Genomic DNA, 25,271 nt, shown 5'->3' with positions numbered 1-25,271 from the left:
ACCGGTGGTTTCCCAGGAAAAATTGTAGATATCTTGTAAAAAACTTACCTTACTAGGGGGAGAATTTTTGAAGTGTAAGATAAATAAGATCCATTAGAAAGTATATCTGAATGAAGCCAAGAGGTTTTTTTGTTTGTTTTTTGGCCACGCGGCTCGCGGAACATTAGTTCCCCAACCAGGGATCGAACCCAGTCCCACGCCACCAAAAGTGCCAAGTCCTAACCACTGGACCACCAGGGAATTCCCCCCAAGAGTTCTGTAAGAACTTACGCATCCACAGATGGGTTTTCCCACTTCCTCCCTCTGAAATAAGTTTACATATAGGCCTTAATAAAAGTCCTTATTATGGCTACTTTACAGTAGTGGGTGAACATTTTATCCATTTATATCATTAAATTTATTTACTTTAAATTGGGAGTGAAATCATAACAGAATGATATCTGCTGCCATCAATTCAAGAATAAATATTGCTGTGATCACTCCACAGAGGTGAGATGGACACCAACAGCCCCACACCCCATATTCGGTTCAGATATAAGAATTGATGATGCCACATGTGTACCAAGAAGGTATGAAGAGATTTGTTAGTCATGTAATAAGGCTTTCTGGGAAGGGCAGGGCAGGCTTCTCAAGCTGGTCCAAAAGTGGCTTGAAAGAACAGGGAAATAAGTCTGGCTTTGCTTTTATTTTGATTAGATGATGGGGCCTGAGGTCAGAGCTCCCATCTGTGCTTCGGGCCAGGGCTTGGTTTAGCTTCCCATCTGCCCCAAAGGAGGGGTCACCTGGGTTTTCTTATCAGCTTCCCCTCGGGGGAAGGGGATTGGAACAGCTTGAAAGTTGTCAGCAAACATCAGATTCTCTATTACAAATATAGTTTTAAGTGCTTATCGTTGTTTATATTGTGGGGCAAAAATGTTGTCTCTGTACTAAGTAAACACCATTAATCTAATGTTGCAAATGGAAGATTCAGCACATTCTGTTAAGAATGTTTTTGGAGGATACAAGGGCATATCCTGTATCTTTCAAAAACACTGAAAAATTTAACATCTCCAATATGTGTGGGTTAAAAATGATGCTGAAGGGCTTCCCTGGTGGCACAGTGGTTAAGAATCTGCCTGCCAATGCAGGGGACACGGGTTCGAGCCCTGGTCCGGGAATATCCCACATTCCGTGGAGCTACTGAGCCTGTGCTCTGGAGCCCGCGAACCACAACTACTGAGCCCGTGCGCTACAACTACTGAAGCCCACGCACCTAGAGCCCGTGCTCCGCAACAAGAGAAGCCACCGCAATGAGAAGCCCCCACCACAACGAAGAGTAGCCCCCACTCGCTGCAACTAGAGAAAGCCTGCTCACAGCAACAAAGACCCAACGCAGCCAAAAATGAATAAATAAAATAAATTCATTTAAAAAAAAACAAAAAACAATGATGCTGAAATATTGGGTATTGCCTGAGTCACTGTGGGCAAATAAGCCTTTTTTTTTTTAAAGCATTTTATTTTTTAAATTTTATTTATTTATTTTTGGCTGTGTTGGGTCTTCGTTTCTGTGCGAGGGCTTTCTCTAGTTGCGTTGAGCGGGGGCCACTCTTAATCACGGCGCATGGGCCTCTTACTATCGTGGCCTCTCTTGTTGCGGAGCACAGGCTGCAGACGCGCAGGCTCAGTAGTTGTGGCTCACGGGCCTAGTTGCTCCGCGGCATGTGGGATCTTCCCAGACCAGGGTTCGAACCTGTGTCCCCTGCATCAGCAGGCAGATTCTCAACCACTGCGCCACCAGGGAAGCCAAGAAGCTTTTTTTTTAAGCTTTGTTTTTATGGCATTAATGATTTCTAAGTTTTATCACATTCTTTTTGTACTTCATTAGACAGATCCTTAATAAATAGGAACTCTTTTTTAACTGAGTTTTTTAAAAAAAATACCTGTATACAATATTTAAAGGTTACTTTCCATTTACAGTTATTACAAAATATTGGCTGTATTCCCCGTGTCATCCTTGAGTTTATCTTACACCCACTAGTTTGTACCTCCCACTCCCCCACCCCTATGTGCCCCTCCCCACCTCCCCACTGGTAACCACTATATCTGTGAGTCTGCTTATTTTTTGTTATATTCACTAGTTTGTTATTGTTATATTTTTTAGATTCCACATACAAGTGATATCGTACAGTATTGATTTTTTTTTCTGTCTGACTTATTTCACTTAGCTTAGTGCCCTCCAGGTCCACCCATGTTGGTGCAAATGGCCAGATTTCGTTCTTTTTTATGGCTACGTAGTATTCCAGTGTGTGTGTGTGTGCACGTGCATGCATGCACACACGTGTATCTATCTCACATCTTTATTATCCATTCGTCTGTTGATGGACACTTAGGTTGTTTCCATGTCTTGGCAATTGTAAATAATGTTTCTATGAACATTGGGGTGCATGCATGTTTTTGAATTAGTGTTTTTGGGTTTTTTCGGATATATATCCAGGAGTGGAATTGCTGGGTCATATGGAAGGGAGGTTGAAAACCTCCATACTATTCTCCACAGTGGCTGCACCAACTTACATTCCCACCAACAGTGTAGGAGGGTTCCCCTTTCTCCACATCCTTGCCAACATTTGTTATTTGTAGACGTTTTGATAATAGCAATTCTGACAGGTGTGACACGATATCTCATTGTGGTTTTGATTTGCATTTCTCTAATAATTAGCGATGTTGAGCATCTTTTCATGTGCCTGTTGGCCATCTGCGTTTCTTCTTTGGCAAAATGTCAGGAACTCTTATTTTTAAATTTAAATAAGCTGGACTCTTATTTTACACTGCATATCTTGGGTTTTAGGTTCTGAACTAATTATTGGGAAGAAACAAATGTGAGTAAAATCCAAAATCTTAGATGCCAAAGGTCTCGGAGAGACTGGGAAACAATTTACCTATAACAATCAAGAGATGTGTTATAGGTAAACAGACAGATGGAAGACAACATCTTTACCTTTGAGCTTTGTGGTTTACTACATTTTAAAAATTTGAAGACAGTTTTGTACATTTTAATATATCTGACATTGGGATGTACTTTACAGTCACTGGTGAGTCAGAGCCATCATTTTTATTTCCCAGTGACACATAAATAATGTTTCTTGTCATCAGTGGTGTCTTCAAGTTTATGAAATATCCTAATTTTTTTTATTACTTTATAAGTCTTTTTAATATAAATTCATTGAAACTTCAGAAAAAATATCCACGATTAGACCCCAAGTTAGGGGAGCCTTTACAGAGGTGATTATCTTGGAGTTGCCTTGAAGGAAGCACAGGCATTGACCCAGTTTGAGTGTGTGAGTTAGTGGAGGTGGCATTCCAGACCAAAAGAGTAGCATGTATAAAGCATATTGTTGTTAAAGAGTGTAGTGTGGGGCTTCCCTGGTGGCGCAGTGGTTGAGAGTCCGCCTGCCGATGCAGGGGACACGGGTTCGTGCCCCGGTCCGGGAAGATCCCACATGCCGTGGAGCAGCTAGGCCCGTAGTAAGCCATGGCCGCTGAGCCTGCGCGTCCGGAGCCTGTGCTCCGCGACGGGAGAGGCCACAACAGTGAGAGGCCCACGTACCGCAAAAAAAAAACAAAAAAGTGTAGTGTGTTGGGGAAAGGGCTAGAAGTTTGATGTGGCAGAAATGTAGGATCTGGGGTGAGATGGGGAGAGTGATGAACTGGCCACAATGGTTGTAACCTGCAGCCAGGCTTTGAAGGGCTTTGTGTGCCCTGCTACGGAGTCGAGCTGTATTGACACAGCCCTGCAGCTCTCGGCATCTTCAAGGGGGTGTGTGGCATTGACATAATAATAGAAGAGCGTGGATAAAGCAATGTATCAGATAAGATCGACAGTACAGAACTCTGCAAAGTACAGAACTACACTGTGATTCCAGCTGGACAGTGTGGATGGAATTAAGTGGAAGGGAGAACTTCTTCATCAAGCGGGGCTACTTCCTTCTGCCCCTGTTGTGAGTGGAGTTGGGGTTCAGTGTCCTGTTTTGGAAACCTGTTTCTGCACTAGCTCTATGACAACGCTGGTGAAAAATAGAGAATGGCTTTCAGAGGGCAGTTTTAATCCACTCGGTTGGAAATTTAGGAGTGGAGCATGTAGGAAGTAGTGTTTCGAAACTGTTTTGACTTTTTCCTGAGGGTCATTTATTCTTAAATTTATTCCTAAATTAAGGGTCATTTATTAGTCTTAATTTCCTCTTAAAGTATAATGTCTGGTAGAGGGAGGTTTTATAATACATTTTTTTAAAATAGGTTTTTTGCTCCTTTTTTTTTTTTTTAAACACGTTTGGGAATTTGATCCAATATAGAAGAAATTTGTTCAGTTTGGGTTTCCAAATAAAAGAGGTACAGAAAATTACTTCATCAAAGAGCCACTGAGACATAAAGAGTTAGAAGACCAAAAGGGAAAAGTTAACGGAAGCAGATTTAAACAGTATAGAAAAGGAAACTGTACTGATTTTTCTGTTACTTCAAGCTAATTTCAGTAACTCATCACCGTCTACAGCTCCCAAGTGTATTGTTTTGCATAGAGCTTTGCATTGTCAAACCAGTGGAAGGACCTAGTCTATTAAAAACATTTTCTAATTTCATTTGATTTCTAACTAAAAATTTTGAATAGTACTGTGTGGACATAGTTCAAAAGTTTAAAAAGAGCACATAATGAAGACTCTTCCTCTGTCTCCAGTCCCCTTGCGAGGAAGCCAATGTTAGTTTTCTAACATTGTATCTTTCCAGAGATACATTATGGACATGTGAGCAAATCTGTAAGTGGTAGTATCGCATACATTATTGCTCAACAGCTTGCTTTTTTTTTTTTAAACAGCAGCTTTACTGAGATACAGTTTGCATACTATGAAATTCACCCTTTTAGAGCATAGAATTCAATGTTTTTTAGTAATTCACAGAATAGTACAGCCACCACTACTACCCAGTTTTAGAATGCTCATTACCCCATAATGAAACTCTGTATTCATGAGTGGGGTCAGTCCCCATTTCCCTCTGCCCACAGCCCCCAGAGGCTGCTTCCTGTCGCTATGGGTTTGCCTGTTCTGGAAATTTTGTGTAAGTGGAATCACATAGTATGAGGCCTTTTGTATCCAGCTTTCACTTACCATGTTTTCAAGGTTCATCCGTGACATAGCATGTATCGATGTTATTTCTTTCTGTGTCTAAAAAATATTCCATTGTATGGATGTGCCACACTTCGTTTGTCCACTCATCAGTTGATGGGCATGTTTTCAGTTCTCTTGGGTATATACTTAGGAGTAGAACTGCTAACTCATATGGTAACCCTACGTTTAACCGTCGGAGGAACTGCCGGTCTGTTTTCCGAAGGGCTGCGCTACTTTACATTCCCACCAGCGATGTAGAGTTCTAACTTCTCCACATCCCAACTGATACTTGTTAGAGTGTTTTTGAATAGCCAGCCTAGTGGGTGTGAAGTGGTATCTCACTGTGGTTTCATTCGCCTTTCCCTAATGATTGGTAATGTTTGAGCACCTTTTCATTTGCTTATTGGTCATTTGTATATCTTCTTTTGAAGAAATATCTATTCAGGTCCTTTGCTCATCTTTTAATTAGTTTGTCTTTTTATTGTTGGATGATTTTTTTTTAATTTTTGTTATTTATTTTATTGTTGGATGATTTTATTGTTGGATGATTAATAAATAGATGATTTGTGAATATTTTCTCCCATTCTATGGGTTGACTTTCTTGACGGTATCCTTTGCGGCACAAAGGTTTTTAAATTTTGATCAAGTCCAATTTACCTATTGTTTCTTTTGTTGCTCATGCTTTTGATATCATACCTAAAAACTATGTTGTCTTCTAAGAATTTTATAGTTTTAGCTCTTACATAATGTCAGTGTACATTTTGAGTTAATTTTTGTAGATGGTGTGTCTACCTTTTGCTTTTTTCATTTAATGATATGTCTTGGAGATCATTTCATATCAGCACTAAAGAACTTCCTCATTCTTTCTTATAATACCAGGGTTTTCCAGTGTACAGATATATCAAATTTATTTAAGCAGTCTCTCCCCGTTGATGGAAATTTACATAAACATTTGGGTTTGGAAATTATTTCAAAATGTACTGTGGCTTGAAACGTTATTTCATACCAGCCTCCTCAAAATGGCAGTTTCAACCATTTGACAGACTTTTTGTTCTAAGCAATTCTTTTTTTTTAAGATGTTGGGGGTAGGAGTTTATTAATTAATTTATTTATTTTTGCTTGTTGGGTCTTCGTTTCTGTGCGAGGGCTTTTTCTAGTTGTGGAAAGCAGAGGCCACTCTTCATCGCGGTGCGCGGGCCTCTCACTATCGCGACCTCTCTTGTTGCGGAGCAGAGGCTCCGGATGCGCAGGCTCAGCGGCCATGGCTCACGGACCTAGCTGCTCCGCGGCATGTGGGATCCTCCCAGACCAGGGCTCGAAGCCGTGTCCCCTGCATTAGCAGGCAGATTCTCAACCACTGCACCACCAGGGAAGCCCTCTAAGCAATTCTTGCCATCCAGAAGCCTTTGAGTAAATGCCAGTCCTCTGGGGAGAATAACCCCAAGGAATTATTTCAAGAGCTTTCCCTCCATTAGATGTTTACAGTAAGTCAGGAGTCAGAAGATTCTTTCAGTTATCTGAAAATATCTGTAAAAATACTTTTGGAGGAACAAGGTGCTCTAAAATTTTGTTGTACATTTTAAACTATAGTCAGTTACAGATGACTTAGTAGCATGTGTCCTCCTTTTACTATTTTGTGGCATTGTTGTCTCTTGCGTATGTGAATGTAAGTGGGTAAAAATCTAAACTTTGGGCGATTCTGCCAGCCACTCAGTAAGGGATAGAGTATCCAGAGATTTTGAAACATGTGGGTTTTTTTTTTTAAATAAAGAAGAAGGTTAGGGGGAAATCTTGAAATACACCAACATTTTGATAATCTGCAGAGGCTTATCTGGCCACTGGAAAGTAAGCAAAGAGAAGGCCAAGGGACAGCTAAGATGAATATGGCAAAGTCCATTCCTTCTAGGTTCTGAGTCTTACTTGTAACACAGTTCTTTTTTTAATTAAAAAAATTTTTTTATTGAAGTATAGTTGATTTACAGCATTGTGCCAATCTCTGCTGTACAGCAAAGTGACTCAAGTTTTCCACATACATACTTTTTAAATTTTTTAAAATATTTATTTATTTGGCTGCGTCGGATCTTTCGTTGCGGCACGTGGGCTCTTTGTTGCGGCGGTGTGTGGGCTTCTCTTTGTGGTGCACGAGCTCAAGAGCACACAGGCTTAGTTGCCCTGCAGCCTGTGGGATCTTAGTTCCCCCACCAGGGATCAAACCTGCATCCCTTGCATTGGCAGACAGATTCTTAACCACTGGACCACCAGGGAAGTCCCTACGTTCTTTTTTAATATTCTTTTCCATTATGGTTTATCCCAGGAGATTGGATATAGTTCCCTGTACTATACAGTAGGACCTTGTTGTTTATCCATTCCAAATATAATAGTTTGCGTCTACCAACCCCAAATTCCCAGTCCATCCCTCTCCCTCCCCCCTCCCACCTCCCCTTTGGCAGCCACAAGTCTGATCTCAGTGTAACACAGTTTTTTATTAAGAGACTGTTCCCTCTTATTTATGCACTGACCAAATTAGCATGATGTCACAAAAAGAACTTTGGAATTGTTCAAATCCTTTTTCTGTTCTTGATGATAATGGTTACCTTCAATAAGTTACTTACCCTTTCTGGATTAGAGTCTTTTCATCTGTAAAATAAACATGAACTAGATGAGTTTCCAAGCCCATAATAGATTAGAGCAATTAATTAGGAGGTGGAATAGAGGATGCTGAAGGCAAACTGCCATCAGCAGTGCTGACAACTGATTACCTGATTGGAATGGTAATTGTAAGAAAATGAAAAGCATTTACAAAAGTTCAGAAATAATCATGGCCGGAGACAGCTAGGTAGGGGCAAATAGCCCTACATACCTGAGTGGCCCCAGAAGGTATCACTAAATTATATTATGTTCTTGATGTCCACACAAGTCCTGAGTTACCAAAGAGTTAGCCAAAAATTCAACAAAATAGTATATTATTTCTTTTCCATTTTTATTTTGATATAATTTTAGACCTACAGAAAGGTGGCAAAAGAATGCAAAGAATACCATCTACCCTTCAACCAGATTTCTCAAATGTTAACATTTTATTACACTTTCTTAATCCTCACGTGTGTATCTCTCAACTATGTGAGAGCAGCAGAAATGCTGGTCCTTTATCCTTAAATACTGTGTGTGCGTGTGTGTGTGTGCGCGTGTGTGTGCGCGCCCGTGCGCACACCTGCCTTTATCCTTAAATACTTTAATGTGTATTTCTTAAAGACTAAGGACAAGGGAACTCCCTGGCAGTCCAGTGGTTAGGACTCGGCACTTTCACTGCTGTGGGCCAGGGTTCAATTCCTGGTCGGGGAACCAAGATCCCACAAGCTATGCCTTGCGGCCAAAAGAAAGAAAGAAAGACTAAGGACGTCCTCTTATATAACCGCAGTGTAATTACCTGACTTTATTCGGGTGTTGCCAGTTGCCCCAAAAATGTCCACCGTAGCAGAAGAAAATCGAGAATGGTGTGTTTCGTCCAGTTGTCATGTCTCTTTAGTCACCTTTAGTCTGCAGCACTTCCTGAGTCTTTTTGCCCTTAATTTAAATTAGCATTCTTGAAGAGTACAAACCAGTTACGTAGTAGAATGTCCTTCCATCAGGTTTGTCTGATGATTCAGGTTATGCACATTTGGCAGGAATACTGCAGAAGTAATGTTCTGTTCTTCTCAGTACATCATATAAGGAGACGTTCGTTACCAATGGGTTGCATTATTAGTGACATTAACTTTGATCCTCAGTTAAGATGGTGTCTGCCATATTTCTCCACTGTAAAGGAGCTATCTTTTCCCTTTGTAATTAATAACTATCTTGTGGAGGAATGCTTCAAAACTACGTAAATATTGTTCCTCTGCAAATCTTCACTCACTGTATTATTGTTTTATGAAGACAGAAGAAAAATAATACATTTTAGCAAGATTTTCATCAAAATGGTTGTGGTGGTAAAAAAATAACTTCAAAGAACTTGTGGCAACCATATGACAAATACGATCATGTAGAATTCCTTATTATTAATTATTTAAAAGAAATTAGATATATGCAGTACTTAGTTTTTAAAAATATCCCTCACATATCTAAAGTCAATTTGTAGGTTTATAAATGTAAAAGTAATTTGGTTTCTTAGTAGTATTATTGCTTTTGAAAGATTTAGGGATGAGTCATTCTCGGAAGTTTTTCTCCTTTGTCCAGTGTTAGGGGCAGAATGAACCAAACAAAAATTGTTTGAGGAAAAACATCTTCTAAATGCCTCTCCTTTCCCTCCTTTTTCTGTGTTTCTTCACATCTCTGCCAAGAAGCCCACTTTTACCTTATTGCCCAGCTTAAAAACATTCACTGGTGCCCATTTCCCCACAGGATCGAGTTCCAACTTCTCAGCCTACCTTTTCAACTTTAAAGTTTTCTTCTACTCCAGCCAAAGTAATCTACACAATCCATTTGGAAACAGCATCTCATGTTTTTGTCTCTGCAAAATGCTCATCCTATCTTGATTCTTCTCAGCATTCCAGATAAAATTCAAGTGTATTTCCCCTAAAACACTCCCTGACCTCTTCATTTTTCAAACTTCAACATTAATTAACTACATGTAGTCTATTTGCTACTTTACGGAGATGCTTTAGTAGGAACTTTTTTAGGGACGATAAGGTGGTATAAACAAGAAATAAAATAAAGACTGGGTAGCCTGTAAGCCTCGTTTGGAAGGCTGTTCTCCCGCGTCCTCCCTTGTGCCCAGACCCTGCATACAGTAGGCACTCAGTGTTTGCTGTATACATTCTTGCGTGCGTGCGTGTGTGTGTGTGTGTGTGTGTGTGTATGTTCATGCATAGTATCTAAGGAGACTGCATCCCCCCTAGAATGTAGCACTTATTTGCTATTCAATGAATGAATGATTTGGACTTCCCTGGCGGTCCAGTGGTTAAGACTCCACGCTTCCAATGCAGGGGGCGCGGGTTCAATCCCTGGTCGGGGAACTAAGATCCCACATGCCGTGCAGCGTGGCCAAAAAAAAAAAAAAGAGTTATTTAATTGATATAATTGTCTTTTTTTGTTTTATTCTAACAAAGCCTGCACCTCAACAGAAAAGAGGGCACACATTTCCATTCTTGTCTCATGTTCTACTTCTGTCCAAAGGAGAGCATTTACACTTTGAACTCTTTCGGGCATTGATAAGTTGGCACTGATTAATCTGGACTCTCTTGCCAGAGTTTTCTAAGAGCCAGAGAGAGTTTGACTGAGTAGGATTAGGTTTCCATTTAAGGGCAACTTGGTTTCTTTCTTTATTTTTTTAAAGGTGCTTATACATTTCATTAACCAAAGCTTCACGTTATAGGAATCCTAAAAACACAGCTGTTATCGGTCTGTTTACTCTTTAAATGCTCCTTGAGAACTTTCTGGTCACCAGGAATTGTCTTATGTGTTCGACGCACACAGGCCAAATAAGATGAGGTTCCATCCCTCAGAGTCTCAAGTGAGAGTGGAGTTCAAGACAATTGCAGGGCTAAATACCAAAAAGCTTTGGCTTCTCCCTTGTAGCTTCAGTAGACTGCAGCCTACTGAAGAGGCTTACGAGAAACATTGAGTAGTGGGGTGCAACAGGTGGTCAGATCAGGGAGGGTTTTCCTGAAGTTCTGTTTAGGTGGAGTCGAGATTCTGTAGGATTTCAGAGGTGGCCTCATTCCAAACTGTGCCCAGAGGTATGCCAACCGCGTAGCATGTTGAAGGAAGCAAGAGCAAGCTGATACCAGCTCACCAGCAGTAGCCCTCGCCAAACGTAAAGCGGGAAAGGGGAGATGTTACTCTGAAAAGCTTGGAAGCAATAAGGGAGCCTTTAAACTGGGTTTTAAATAAGAAATTAGAAATTTGCATTTAATTAAGAACCTGTCCAAAGAATTACCAGGTTGAAGATCAGCTCTGACAGTACCTATGGACCTAAAAAGGTTGAAGTATTTCCTCCCTCATTTAATTCACTTCCCCCTTGTGGTTACAATGTGGTTAGTCTGTTTGTCCAATTTCAGGTTGCTATGGCAGCATAAGCTGGTTTTACACACTTACAGTAAACCTGAACTTCTCAAAAACCAAGCGGAGAAGTGGTTTTCAAGCTCTCTTCAGTAGACTTCTAGGGGATTTCAGGAACAGTGCTTTAGAATTTCCAAATGTTTGATGTACATTTTGTTTCAAAAGTATATATATATATATTTTTTTTTTAAATAAATTTATTTTATTTATTTATTTATGGCTGTGTTGGGTTTTCGTTGCTGCGCGTGGGCTTTCTCTCGTTGAGACGGGCGGGGGCTACTCTTCGTTGCGGTGCGCAGGCTTCTCATTGCGGTGGCTTCTCTTGTTGCGGAGCACGTCTAGGAGCGCGGGCTTCAGTAGTTGTGGCACACGGGCTCTAGAGTGCAGGCTCAGTAGTTGTGGTGCACGGGCTTAGTTGCTCAGGGGCATGTGGGATCTTCGCAGACTAGGGCTCCGAACCTGTGTCCCCTGCATCGGCAGACGGATTCTTAACCACTGAGCCACCAGGGAAGTCCTCTAAAGTATATTTTTAATCATTAAAATAATAATAAGGAACAATGTGCCAGACATGAAGTTATATTCATGATTTGGGGACTTTGGAGAACACCACCATGTTAACTCTGGCAGCCAATGCATTCTTCAGAATAAAGCACGTTTTTGTAATTTCTATGTATACATTTAAACTTGTAAGTGTGCGTTTGATTAAGAGGGTAGTAGACCATTGCCCCAGTCTTTTGAAAAATTCAGGTCCACACGTGTGCACTAACTTATATTTTACAAGTCAGCATACCTATATCTACATTCAATCAAATGCCAGGCAAGGCTTGGCTCATCTGCTTCAGGCATGGTCTTTTTTATTATAGTATCATAAGTAGAGTTCAGCATCTCATTGGTGTGCTGGATAGTGGTTACAAGTGTAGAATCAGCTGAGGGCCTTTTAAAAATCCTGATGCCTAGGCCACACCCTATACTAATTAAATCAGAATCCCTAGGAATAGGGGCAGGACCTAGGCATCAGTATTTTTTTAAATAAATTTATTTATTTATTGGTTTTTATTTTTGGCTGTGTTGGGTCTTTCTTGCTGTGCGCGGGCTTTCCCTAGTTGCAGCGAGCGGGGACTACTCTTCGTTGCAGTGGCTTCTCTTGTTGCAGAGCATGCTCTAGGCACACGGGCTTCAGTAGTTATGGCACGTGGGCTCAGTAGTTGTGGCACACAGGCTTAGTTGCTCTGCAGCATATGGGATCTTCCTGGACCAGGGCTCGAACCCATGTGCCCTGCATTGGCAGGCAGATTCTTAACCACTGCGCCACCAGGGAAGCCCAGTATTTTTTTTTTAGTTTTACTGCTTTTTTGGCTGCGTTGGGCCTCCGTTGTGGTGCGCAGGCTTCTCATTGCGGTGGTTTCTCTTGTTGCGGAGCATGGGCTCTAGGCACGTGGGCTTCAGTAGTTGTGGTGCATAGGCTTAGCTGCTCCGTGGCATGTGGGATCTTCCCGGACCAGGGCTTGAACCTGTGTCCCTTGCATTGGCAGGTGGATTTGTAACCACTGCGCCACCAGGGAAGTCCAGTATTTTTTTTAAATAGACTTTATTTTTCACAGAAAGATTGGGAGGTCATATAGCCATACACCCATATTCCTTCTGCTCCCCACACATGCATAACCTCCCTCATTACCAACATCCCCTACCAGAGTGGTACACTTATTACAATGGGTAAGTCTACATTGACACCTCATAATCACTCGAAGTCCATCGTTTACATTCTTGGTGTTGTACACTCTTGGTATTGTACATTTTGTGGGTTTGGACAAATGTATAATGACATATACCCATCAGTACACAGTACCATACAGAGTAGTTTCAGTAGCCATCACTAATTTTCAAAGCTCTCGAGGTGATTCCAAAATATAACCAAGGTTGAGAACCATTGTGCTGTATTCTACTTCTGGGGCTTTATTATTGTAAGTTTTGAGTACTTCTTGTCTGACTTGTATATGAAAACTACCTCTATCTCCATTATATATTGGGTTCCCCATAAGATTTTGTTTGAATAAAGGACTCTGTTAAAGGTTGGTAATCAGCATAGTGAACAGAGCTAGGCTTTGGAGTCTGAGGGTCCTAGATTCAACTTCTGGCTCCACAGCTGCTGAATAAGTCACTTGGGCAAGTTCCTTAACCTCTCTGAGCTTCCATCCAATAGCTAATACCCAACAGTGAAGCTGAAAAATAATAAATGTGCCATAGTTTAATAATGTTTAACCCATGGTAAGCACTTAATAAGTGATGGTTTGTCCATTGCTTCTTTACCTTTTGTCCTATTTTGGAGACAAGAAGTACCCTTCTTGCCATCGAACATAGGCACATACCTTACCATCTTTTGTTTTGATGTTCCTGTAATGTTTTGTATTAGCCTCTTCTGGTTTGGATTACATTTTTGTTCAAATATCTTCTAACATACTGTAGGCCTTCCGATAAAATAAATCTGAGAGCTCGGCAATACAGATTTACAGTACAGTGGTCTTTTGCTTGAGTAGAAATTTTGATATGCCATCTCAGCTCCCGGGAAGCACAAAGCACGTGAGAGTGTTATTCTGTTATCCGTGGGTACGCCCCCAGAGCTTTCAACGTGTTCTTTATGCTGAACACTTTAGTCCACTATAATCTGTCAGAAGTAAAATGATCTGATTTCTTCCCCAAAGTGTCTTCTTTTCATCTCCTTGCTAAGAACTGAGAAATGTTTGGACAGTTTGGGACAAACATTTGGACACAGATGATACAATTCAGGTTGACTACAACTGTGGCGTTTGTGTTCACTGCTTGATTGGAGACTTTGGTCTTTAGTGGAAACTGTGCCCTGTCTCTGCACCAGCCCGGGTGCATCCCAGGGGCCAGGCACTGCACTGTAGATGTTTGTTCATTTGTCTCCACGAGCCTGTCAGTCCATTAAGGGCAGAAGCCGAGTCCCAGCATGGTTTGAAAGGATAATGGCTGATTGAAAGAAGGAAAGCCGTAGCAGAAAAGAAAGATGAACAGTACATACATAGAGGAGGGCGAACAAGAAATACCAGGGCTTTAGGGAGTCAAGTGATCAGTTCAATGACTAGCCTGATTCATGACCTTTTGAATATCTCTCATTTGAGAAACAGAAAGATCTTTGCTGGTGCAAAAAGGTTAAGGATAAAGATGTGGCCAGCTGGCCATCGATCCTGAGTAGAAGGAATCAGCTCTGAGAGGAATTTGGTAATCCTGTGTGTTAGTAAAAGTACATAACTTTTTTTTTTTAATTTTAATTGAACATTTCAAAAGATGAGTTGCCTTTGGGATTTTCTCATCAAAATAGGAAGGTGACTCTTGGAGGAAACCTATCTAAACTTCCTCCAAGATGATGTCAGCATTCAAACTTGATCCTGAGTAATCTCTGAAATTCCTTCTGCGTTGGGCATTATGCTGAAGCCATTGGTTGTGAAGCAAGTATAATTTTTTATAGCTGAGCGTAAATGAGTTGTGGTTGGTCTCTTTTCTTCTTCTGTCCTTCTTTCATTCATTCATTTTTTTCCAACTTTCAGACAAATGTTTGTCGAGCACACTGACAGGGGCAGGCATTTGTGAGGTAAAGAGGTTGGTTTGGTGAACAAGGTGGACACAACCACTGGCCCTCCCCTGGTTCCGGGCAGCAGGTCCTTCCCGTAGAGTGTGAAGGGTGCCTTGACAGGAAAGGCAGGATGTAAAGGGGCACAGGGTGAGGGATGTGGGGCAGACACTGGGAGGAAGTCATTTTTAGACTGTGGCCTGAAGCATAACTTTAGACAAAGCGTACGGAAGAGCGTGTTCCTGACAAATGAAAAGCTTAGTTTATTAATATTTATGGCTCATTGAATAGAGTATATTTTTTTAGCCTCCCCTTACTTTGTGCCGCCCAGCTGAAGCAGGTCCAGAATAGCCCTGATGCATGGCAGAAAGCAGCCCCCTTCAGCTGCAGAGTGGCCTGGTGCTGAGGCGGGCGTGAGGCCTCTCACTAGACACCGGCATTTTTCCCACCGACACGCACCGTCCATTGGCTTCCCTTTATTCAGCCTGTTTATAGGAGTCACAGCTCTGCTCCCAGGAGGGAATCATGTGCTGGATGCTTTCACTGGAGCATTCGGGAGTTAAAGAAGTAAATCTCTTAATACCTACTGATGTCTTCCTTTCTCTCTTTAAAAAAAAATCAGTTTTTATTATGAAAAATAAAATATAAACAAAAGAAAGAGAGTGGGCGAGTGTGTGCGCACACACGTCGATACACTTTGCAGGGTACACATTAAAAAACAAGCTCCCATGCCCTCACTACCTAGCCTAGGAAATTAAACACGACCAACAGTGTGTGCTGCACACATCCTGCGCCATAAGCCCCGTTCCAATCAGAACCACTAGTCTGAATTTTGTGTTCAGTGTTCTTTTGTCCCTCTCTTTTACTATGTTTTAAAAGGTCATATTTACGCTTGCACTAGGTGATATTACAATATCAGATTATCACTGTGTACCAACAGCAAACAAGAAATAGCCTGGAAAACTGTTTGAATAAATTGCTTGATTGTACTCTTTAGAGGAGAATATACTGGTCACATCAAAGTACTTAAAAAAATAAAAAGTAAAAACAAAAGCCTTTCAATTTCAAGGAAAAACCTTAACAGGGTTTGTTAAAAGGGTAAGGTTTTTACAAACCAGGGTGTATTACACATGGACCCAGAAGTAACACGGCAAGGAATTGCTTTAACAATAACAATGAAAACACTGTTATTTTAAACTACGCCATGAAAGTGTTTGTTCATTCGTAATAATGCCACTCCAGTATATTTCAAATGATTTTGTGGTATCAGAGTTTGAATTTACTGGTGTAAAGGTCACCCTGACATGGACTAACATGAGACATGATTGACATTGGGAGACATGATTGACATTGTATTACTTCAATAATTCAAAATATTGAAATAGATCATGTCAGGAAATAGCCCTTTGGGCAAACCATTCTTGAATTTGCTTTTTTTGTGCTTGTGATGGATGTTTGTATTCTGTATTTGCACCCTACCCCCCCGCCTTTTTCCCCTAAACTGTTCAGGTTTCCATCCAAAATGGAAAAATATCAAGTTTGGGGTATCATATTTGACTACTGTAGAAATGACCCTTAGTGAGTTGATTGCACAGTCTTTTTGATACTTGTCAAATGATTTTGCAGGCTTTTTCATTTGAATTGATCTCCTACTTTGAGGGTCATTATCACCCCACTGCTAAATGATACTTTGGGGCAACAAAAGTGGTGCATTTTAGAAATTTGTTTCCCAGAGCACATCAGAAGAGTTGTTTTTGTTTATATGTTTTCTTGCCCTGTGAACTGTAGTGTAACTTAGCAAGATTCCTTCCCCAGGAAGAAAGTAAGCTCAGCTCCTGTTACCATTCTGAAGTTTATCTGTAAGTTAATATGTAACTCAGAATCCAAAGTTGGCCGGTTGTAAAAACATGTGTATATCATTTAATCTTTTTATTTCATTTCATTTCATTTCTGTGTTTTTATTCCTGAGGCAACTGGTTTTTCCAAGATTCAACAGGAGACTTTTTCCCCCCCATCGATGAGTTTTTTGTTTGTTTTTTTTTCGCGGTACGCAGGTCTCTCACTGTTGTGGCCTCTCCCATTGCGGAGCACAGGCTCCGGACGCGCAGGCTCAGCGGCCATGGCTCACGGGCCCAGCCGCTCGGCGGCATGTGGGATCCTCCCGGACTGGGGCACGAACCCGTATCCCCTGCATCGGCAGGCGGACTGTCAACCACTGCGCCACCAGGGAAGCCCCATCAATGAGTTTTTAAACTAAAGTTTTCATACTTTTCACAGTGATTTTTGCCACTATACCATAATTGTAAATCTGAGGCTTAAAGAAAAACCTATGTAATATCTTATTCAGACTGGGAGTCCAGTCTACAGTGACATGGGATGACATGGATTAGAACAATAGTTTCTCTGCATCTCAGTGCTCTTTATATTTGCGTTCTTTAGCCATTTTAACTAGCCCCTTAAAACTCTCTTTTATGACTGAAGACAAGCCATCTGAATTTCACAATAATTTTAGTATGTACTTCCATAATACCCCTAGTCACTTAAAGAAAAAGAAAAGGCTGACAAAGCAAACCATTCCCAATTGTTTAAGAAACCAGTGAATTCATCCCTGGCTTGGGCTGCATGGCATGTAGTCTGAGGGGGAGATCTATGCTTTCCTTCTCTTTCCCCACATAGGAGAAACTTTGCTGGCGTTCATGCTCATCGCAGTTGATCAGAAACTGCTGTAAGCACTTAGGGCTTCTATGATGTGCATGGTAACCACATGCAGTTTTAAGTACAGGTCTCTGCTGAAACTTCTCCCTGAGATCAGCTGTGCAGAGCACCTGACTCCCAGCAGTTCTCTTGGTTGAATGCCCTTCTCTCAGCTCTCATGTCATCATGACTTCCCGTCTCCTTGTCCGTAGCACTCTCTGTCCTGGGGGCTCTCATCACAGGCAGAGGAGCAACAAGGTGACAGGGTGGCTGCTCAGCATGTTTAGGGAGGAGGCGTAGGAGATGAAGTCTGAGAGGTGGCCGGGGGGGCTAGCTTACATCAGGCTCTGTGGGTCACTGTGAGGACCTAGACCTGATCCTGGCTGACGTGGGGAACTTGGAGGGTTTTGAGCAGAGGAGTGATAAGATCTGACTTGCATTTTACCGAGATCTCTCTGGCCGCTCCGTGGATTGGCTACAGTTAAGTGGATGAGGTGGAAGAGAGAACCAGCTTAGGAAGTCACGGAAATAACCTGAGTGAAAGGTGATGGAGGCCTGAACCAAGATGGTAGCACTGAAAGAGCATGGAGAGATCAACTTCTATATATGTTTTTTGTAGAGACACATGTTTTGTGACGGCTTAGGCGTAAGTTGTGAGAAAGAGAGTTGTCCAGAGCTTTGACCTCAGCCACTGGACGTCTGGAGTTGTCCTTTACTGAAATGGAGAAGCCCATGGAAGGGCAGGTTTGGAGGTGGGAACCAGGGGTTCAATCTTGACATTGTTAAATTTAAGATGCCAGTTAGATCCAAGTGACATTGCTGGATAAACGTTTGAATACGTATGCACACACGTATGTGTGTGTGTGTGTGTGTGTGTGTGTGTGTTTGTGTGTGTGTGTACGTACAGGGGTCATTGGCATTTAGGAGGCATTTAAAGCCCTGAAACTAGATGAGGTTACCAACTTCCCTGGCGGTCCAGTGGTTAGGACTCTGGTTTCTCACTGCAAGGGGTGCAGGTTCCATCCCTGGTTGGGGAACTAAGATCTTGCATGCCGCCTGGTGCAGCCCAAATAGATAGATATATAGATGAGGTCATCAAGAGAATGATGGATAAGAGGTCAGAGGGATGATCTGGGACTGTCCAGCATGTAGAGGTCAGGGGGACGAGAAAAGGAGCAGGTAATGAGATGAGAGAGTCAAAAGGGGGTGGTGTTTCAGAGGCCAAACTGGAAAAAAAGGAGGGAGTGATCAGTTGTGTCAAATGCAGGCAGATCAATAAGATGAGATTTGAGAATTAACTGTTGGTTTAGCCACATGGAGGTCGTTGGATTCCTTAACAAGAACAGTTTTAGTGGAGTACTGGGGATGAAAGCCTGAATTGGGTTTCTTCAGGAGATAGTGGGAGGAGGGAGACTGTGCACAGTGACTGCAGACAATTCTTTCAAGATTTACAAGTTAGAGGAGGGCAAAGGGATCTTAGCTGTGGGGCAATGCAGGGTCAAGATTTTTTCCCCCTAAAGTTGGGATATAAATGTATATAATTCTATGGCTGATGGCAGTAGCTCAGTAGAGAATGAAATATTCAGGAGAAAAAGGGAGACTTGCTGGATTGGTGTCCCTAGGTGCGTGAGAGCAGATGAGATCCAGTGCACAGTGGAGAGCAGTGCAGACATTTCCCACATAGGAAGACAGGGCACAGATGCAGAAGGTGACGGTAGGATGTGGTTGGGGACACAGAGAAGTTCTCTTGTGATTGCTTCTGTTTTCTTAGGGAAACAGGAAGCACAGTCATCAGCTGAGCGAGAGAAGCAGGGGGAGGTCCACAGTTGAGGTTAGAGAGGAAAGTATAAAATAGTCATTTAGGAGAGTGGAGCCTAGATGGAGTAGGGAAATGTGGGAGGATTGCTGGGCACCATTAAGAGTCCTCTTTGAAGTTAGCGGTCATGAATTTAAGGTAAAACCAGTCAGTGGGGTTGTGTGCTTTTCTCCAGCTATGGTCAGCCACCCTGGTAGAGATGCAGAATGGATAGAGAAGTGGACTTAACCAGAGTTGAGGTCTGGCCGGGCGAATGCGCTGACGGGAGAGAGAGGCAGGGGAGCTGACGGTGCAGCCAGGGGACGAGTCTTGTGCTGCACCGTGGATCTAATCCGAGCGGGACAAGTGGAGACATGCTGGGGATGAGACAGTAAAAGGATTGGAGGACTGATGGATTCTGGGTTCTAATGTGGCTGAAGGATTGATAAAATCAGGGTATTGGAGGAAATGTTCTGGAAAGTCAGAAGTGGTCAATCAGAGGGCAGAGAGCCTGAAAATTAAGATTGTGGAGGGGGAACAGGTATTAATGATAGGGTCTCAGGCAGCGGTTCTCGACCAGGAGCAATTTGCCCCTGAGGAGGGGACATTTGCAATTGCCTAAGGACACTTTTGGTTGTCACAGCTGGAATGAGAAAAGCTGCTACGGACACCTGGTAGAGGTCAGGGGTGCTGCTAAACATCCTATAACACACAGGCAAGCCCCACAGCAAAGACTAATCTGGCCCGATTGTCAATAGTGCCAGGGTTGAGAAACGCTGGGCTAGGGTATGATTATGGGAATTAGCAGCTGGGATAGGCCTGAGGATAAGATCGTTGGAGAAGATGAGATAAACAAAGAGATCAGGGTTTTGGAAGGTTCTTCCTATGACTAATGGAAGCTCCAAGAATTATGACAAGAGTGGGAGAAAGAGCCAGGGATAAGAGGAAGTTAACTAGCTATGTATGGAGTTATTTTTCTGCAACTGGCTGATTGGCTGGAGTCGGAATTCATTTTCCTGGCTCCAAGAGCTGCATGTCCAAATTAGCCAAAGAGTGATGGTATGTTGTTGTTTTTAAAAGCCACTTGTTTATTAACCAGCTTTGGCATAATTAAATTGTCTGTCTTAAATAGATTGTCTAAAAGCCCATTTAGGCATTTGGTTGGTCTTTTTGGTCAAAATTCCATGACTGTAAACTTGGGCACTTGGCCTAGTTGCATCATTAAATAACATCTCAGGGTAACAGTTCTTGCAGCCAGGCCTTGTGGCAGGGATCTGGTTTGAGAAAATCCTTGAGAAACTTTATCTGTTGACTTTAAAGACTGTGGCTTTCCATGCAGTGCTCATCCCAGTGGAGAAAACTAGTCAAAATCACACAGAGTAAATAAGGGTTACAAACCAGTGCTTCTCCCTGGAATAGACTGGTCAAATTGTCCAGTTTTATGCTTTGTCCTTCATTTTGAACTCAAGTGCCCTGGGGCTGCTTTTCTGCCTACCCACAATAGCAAGGAACTGTCTTTTGTTTGCTTCTTGTTTAAAAGAAGGGCTTGTTTTGAGGTTTGGACCACGAAGAATAATCCATTGTTCCCTATAATAATAATCCACCCTCTTTAGCAGAAAAAAATCTGCTTGATGCAATGTGGCTACCAGTTTATTTAGAAGAATGGCCAAAAGTGCCCATTGTGTCGTGAGGATAAACATTTGGAAGATGGTTGGGAGGAATGGGGGAGTACTCTTGTTCTCCTTAGCCTGGAGTCATAGTTAAGACCTCAGGAAGAAAAAATTCTGACTATGACCATCAGTCCTGGGTGACAATACCCTTCCTTATTCTGCTTGTCTGTTACATTCTAAGAATAATTGGAACACTGCAGATAGGGATTCTCTCCTGACTATTTCTTTAAAAAAACCTTATTTTGAAAATGGGTGTTTTTAATCTCTTCTATATTAGCTCTAATTGTTTCCACTTTTAGGCCAAATAAGTTTCTTTCTAACCTTCTTTAGTCCATGAAAGGGTCTCTTTTTGCGTGAAGATTATTTTATTTCAGCAGGAATCCTTAATAATTCTTGCAGTTGCCTCTGATTATAGATCTCGGAAAAAGAGCTATTTTTATATGCCAAGTGATAGACATTTTAATTACTACTTCCTGGGCTTAGGCTAACTGAAAAAACTCAGTGAGTAAATGAATATGTGACCCAGTGTGGTCAGTTATTTCTTGAGTACACGTGTATCTAGCACACTAAAATCCAGAGGTAGGTAAGATTTCACTCATGAAAGCAAGATATGTTATTTTTGCCTTAAATACCTTGTAGGAAAAGGGTTAGTTAAATAATAAACATGGCTTTAAAATAAAGTGATTTCTTACCTAAAACAGTTTTAATTGCTTTATATATGGAAGATGAGAAAAGATCAACTCGATATAAATTGAAATGTAGCAGGTGAATATGAGAACTATTTAAAGAGGTAAAAATATGGCCTCCACATCATTAAAAACAGACCGTCAGAGAAGCATGATGAGATGTCCTTCAGTAGATGAATGGATAAACTGTAGTACGTCCGTACAAAGGATATTATTCAGCAATAAAATGAAATGGGCTTTCATGCCACAAAATGACATGGAGGAAGCTTAAATTAATATTAATAAGCTTAATATATTAATATTAAGCTTAAATTAGTATAAGTGAGAGAAGCCAATCTGAAAAGGCTGCATTTACTGAGTGATTCCAAATATAGAATATTCTCAACGTTAGTGCTACACGAATGCAAGATGTTAATAATAGGGGAAACTGGGGCTTGGGGGAAGCGAGAGGGAATATATGGGAACTCCCTACTTTCTGCAAACCTCAAACTGCTCTGAAAAATAGTCTGCTAGTTCAAAAGAAAACATAAATATTAGGTATAACTGAACCAGTAAAAATGTCTTCTTATTAGAAAGCAAAAATCCCAGACTCTCAGTGGTTTAGTCTGTAGGAAGTACCTGACCATATAATATTCTGCCAGAAATGTATAGTACACAGTGCTGATGGATTACTGTATACATCTTGTAACGTTCTTGTATCTTTTCTTTGTCCTCTGATAAACATGCACAGTGGTATTCATGCTAAATCCTACTCTTAAGCTTTCCTTGTTCCTTTCTCTCCAGTGACTGCTGGTGTATCGGCCCTGGAGGTGTATACACCAAAAGAAATCTTCGTGGCAAATGGGACACAAGGGAAGCTGACATGCAAGTTCAAGTCTACTAACACGACCGGCACGTTGACTTCAGTCTCCTGGAGCTTCCAGCCAGAGGGGACTGACACCACTGTGTCGGTAGGAATGCTTGTCTGCTGTCCGCTGGTCATACCTCACGGGGTTCTTTACTGCTCTAGTGTGATTAACGATCCAGCCTTCTGATTGCACACTTGCAAAATGAGTGAGTTTGTTATCAGGGACTTCAAGGCCCTTCTTTTGCTTCAGACTCTCCAAAAAAATAAATTCAGCATCTCTTAAATGCAGCTTCTTATCTATATTGATACTGATATTGATATCTCTATCTACCTGTCTATCTGTGTACTGGGTTGGAAGGTATGCCTGATTTCCAAATGTTTGAGTGGACCTGTGTCCCTCAGGATTTATAAAAAGGAAGGCCCCTTGGGTGTTGTGTCTGAATAGGAAGGAAAGGTGAGGTAAAGTCAGAGATTACAAATTTATATGACTTCCTCACTGGGTCCAATTGGGTATGGTTCTGGGTAAAAGAGTCCCAGAGTGAGTGAGAGCAGGAACCCGTGCAAATGTCATGGGGAAGCAGAGTCAGAGGCATTCTTTTGCTTCCCATAAATATGGCATCAACGTGGAACATGTATCCTATAGATGCAAAATTAAACACACAGATTGACCCAGGAGAGTCCAAAGAATTATTTAAATTTGTGAAGATTTCCCACTGACATCTTTTGCCAGACTAGAAGTGAGGGACATTGTTTTATCTATAGAAAGTAAAGCATCATCAGGAAGACACCCAGATGCTCTTTCCTTCAAAGAGCAGTTTTACTTATGCTCAAAACATTCTTGTCATGTGGGTCAAAGCAGGTTTACATACCCCAAGCCTTAATATTAAGAACATGCTGTATTTCTTTTTTTTAATAAATTTATTTATTTATTTACTTATTTATTTTTGGCCATGTTGGGTCTTCGTTGCTGCGCGCAGGCTTTCTCTAGTTGCGGCGAGCGGGGGGCTACTCTTCGTTGCGGTGCACGGGTTTCTCATTGCGGTGGCTTCTCTTGTTGTGGAGCATCGGCTCTAGGCACGTGGGCTTCAGTATTTGTGGCACATGGGCTCAGTAGTTGTGGCTCACGGGCTCTAGGGCACAGGCCCAGCAGCTGTGGTGCACGGGCTTAGTTGCTCTGTGGCATGTGGGATCTTCCCAGATGAGGGCTCGAACCTGTGTCCCCTGCGCTGGCAGGCAGATTCTTAACCACTGTGCCACCAGGGAAGTCCACACATGCCGTATTTCTGATTAATGTTTTTAGCTAATCAATTTATACTTACACACCAGTCTGATTATGGTTCATTCCAGAATGTTCAGTCACTGATACAGGATCCTTTTTCTCCCAAATGTCAGGGCATAGTTAATAAGATGAGCAGGACGCTCTTCATTTTTATAGATTTTCAGAAGTAAAATCAAGCCCAACATGCCAGAAATGGGTTTTCTGGTCCATGGAATTAGGGTCCACATGTCTAAAACAGAGCTCATCTTTTCTCCCCTGTTTCCCTTCTGTGCTAGTTCTTTTTGGGTATTTATGTTCTTCTAGGGACCTGATTTTTTTTTTTAAATCTCGAGCTTTGGGGGGGGGTGGTTGTCCTTCCTTCCCCATCCACTACCTCTTCCCTTCTATTCCTCACACCCACCCTGAGAAATAAGGACGTTTGCTGGCTCTTCCTACTTTGTTTCTGGCATCTAGCTTTTTGTCAGCTTTCCTGCTTCTCCACTCTCCATTAAGTGATAAAAACTGTGTGCCGGGACTTGTGCGGCAACCCCCTTGGTTATTCCCCGACTTCAAATTATCCATCTTTCAACCCAGTCCTGCAGTCTATCAGGTGCCTTGTCTTAAAACAGTTCTTTTTTTTTTTTTTTTTTTTTTTTTTGCGGTACACGGGCCTCTCACTGTTGTGGCCTCTCCCATTGCGGAGCACAGGCTCCGGACATGCAGGCCCAGCAGCCATGGCTCACGGGCCCAGCCACTCCGCAGCATGTGGTCCTCCCGGACCGGGGCACGAACCCGTGTCCCCTGCATCGGCAGGCGGACTCTCAACCACTGCGCCACCAGGGAAGCCCCTTAAAACAGTTCTTTCACCTCACCACTGCCCTAGTCAGAGTCCTCAGAGTTTCCCATTGCAAACAGTGCTTGTTTGTTCTAGCCCCACTTCTATTCTCTCACGTGATCTCCTTCAGTCTAGTAAAAAGTGCTTTATGCTTTGTTTTTCCACTTCTGAACTCTTGCCATTTAAGTTGTATCCCATCTTCACATTGTGATCCCTCCATAAGACCTCTTTTGATCTTTTTAGCTCTTCTTAAAAACTCCCTGCCCATGTTATCTGGGCCACTCCCTTGCTATGACAGTTTTTCTCTTCTTTATCTTGAATGTAAGCATTTTGAGGGTAGAGATCTATCTTACACCTTTGGCGTCCCTCATGGTTTTAACACTGTGGCTTTTACTTAATAAATGTTGGTTGATAAGGAGATCTAGTCCCTTTTTGTGTGTGAGTTTTTTTACTGTTTCATTTCTCTCTTTCTTACTGGTTTGACCAAAGCGTTATTAATCAGTGCGGTTCAGCAAACACATACAGTTCCTGTGCTGTGCTAAGTGTGGAGGAGCACAGAGAGAAATACAGCTTGCACCCTGCCTTCAGAGGGCACCCAGCCTGATGAGGGAGAGGTTTGCAGAGACCCAAAGGTGGGAAAGAGTGTAGTGTAAGTCTATGTTGCTGCTTCAGAGGATGTTTGTAGATGAGGTAGGAAGGAAAGCAGAGACCAGATGACAGAAGGACTTGTTT

At 42.0% G+C, this 25,271-nt stretch overlaps 1 protein-coding gene across 1 annotated transcript in view; it reads left to right on the top strand.

Moving 5' to 3' along the window:
* The window catches only part of MPZL1 (myelin protein zero like 1), a 61,860-nt gene that overhangs the window by 17,893 nt on the left and 18,696 nt on the right, over nt 1-25,271 (top strand). Inside the window, exon 2 of the mRNA XM_079941114.1 lies at nt 22,383-22,549. Within this exon, the coding sequence (XP_079797240.1) occupies nt 22,383-22,549 (167 nt within the window). The remainder of the gene's footprint in view (nt 1-22,382; nt 22,550-25,271) is intronic.

Source organism: Stenella coeruleoalba, assembly GCF_951394435.1.
Source record: "Stenella coeruleoalba genome assembly, chromosome: 1".
Classification (NCBI taxonomy): Eukaryota; Metazoa; Chordata; class Mammalia; order Artiodactyla; family Delphinidae; genus Stenella; species Stenella coeruleoalba.
Note: the sequence above shows the minus strand (reverse complement) of the source record. Positions and strands in the feature narration are given on the sequence as shown.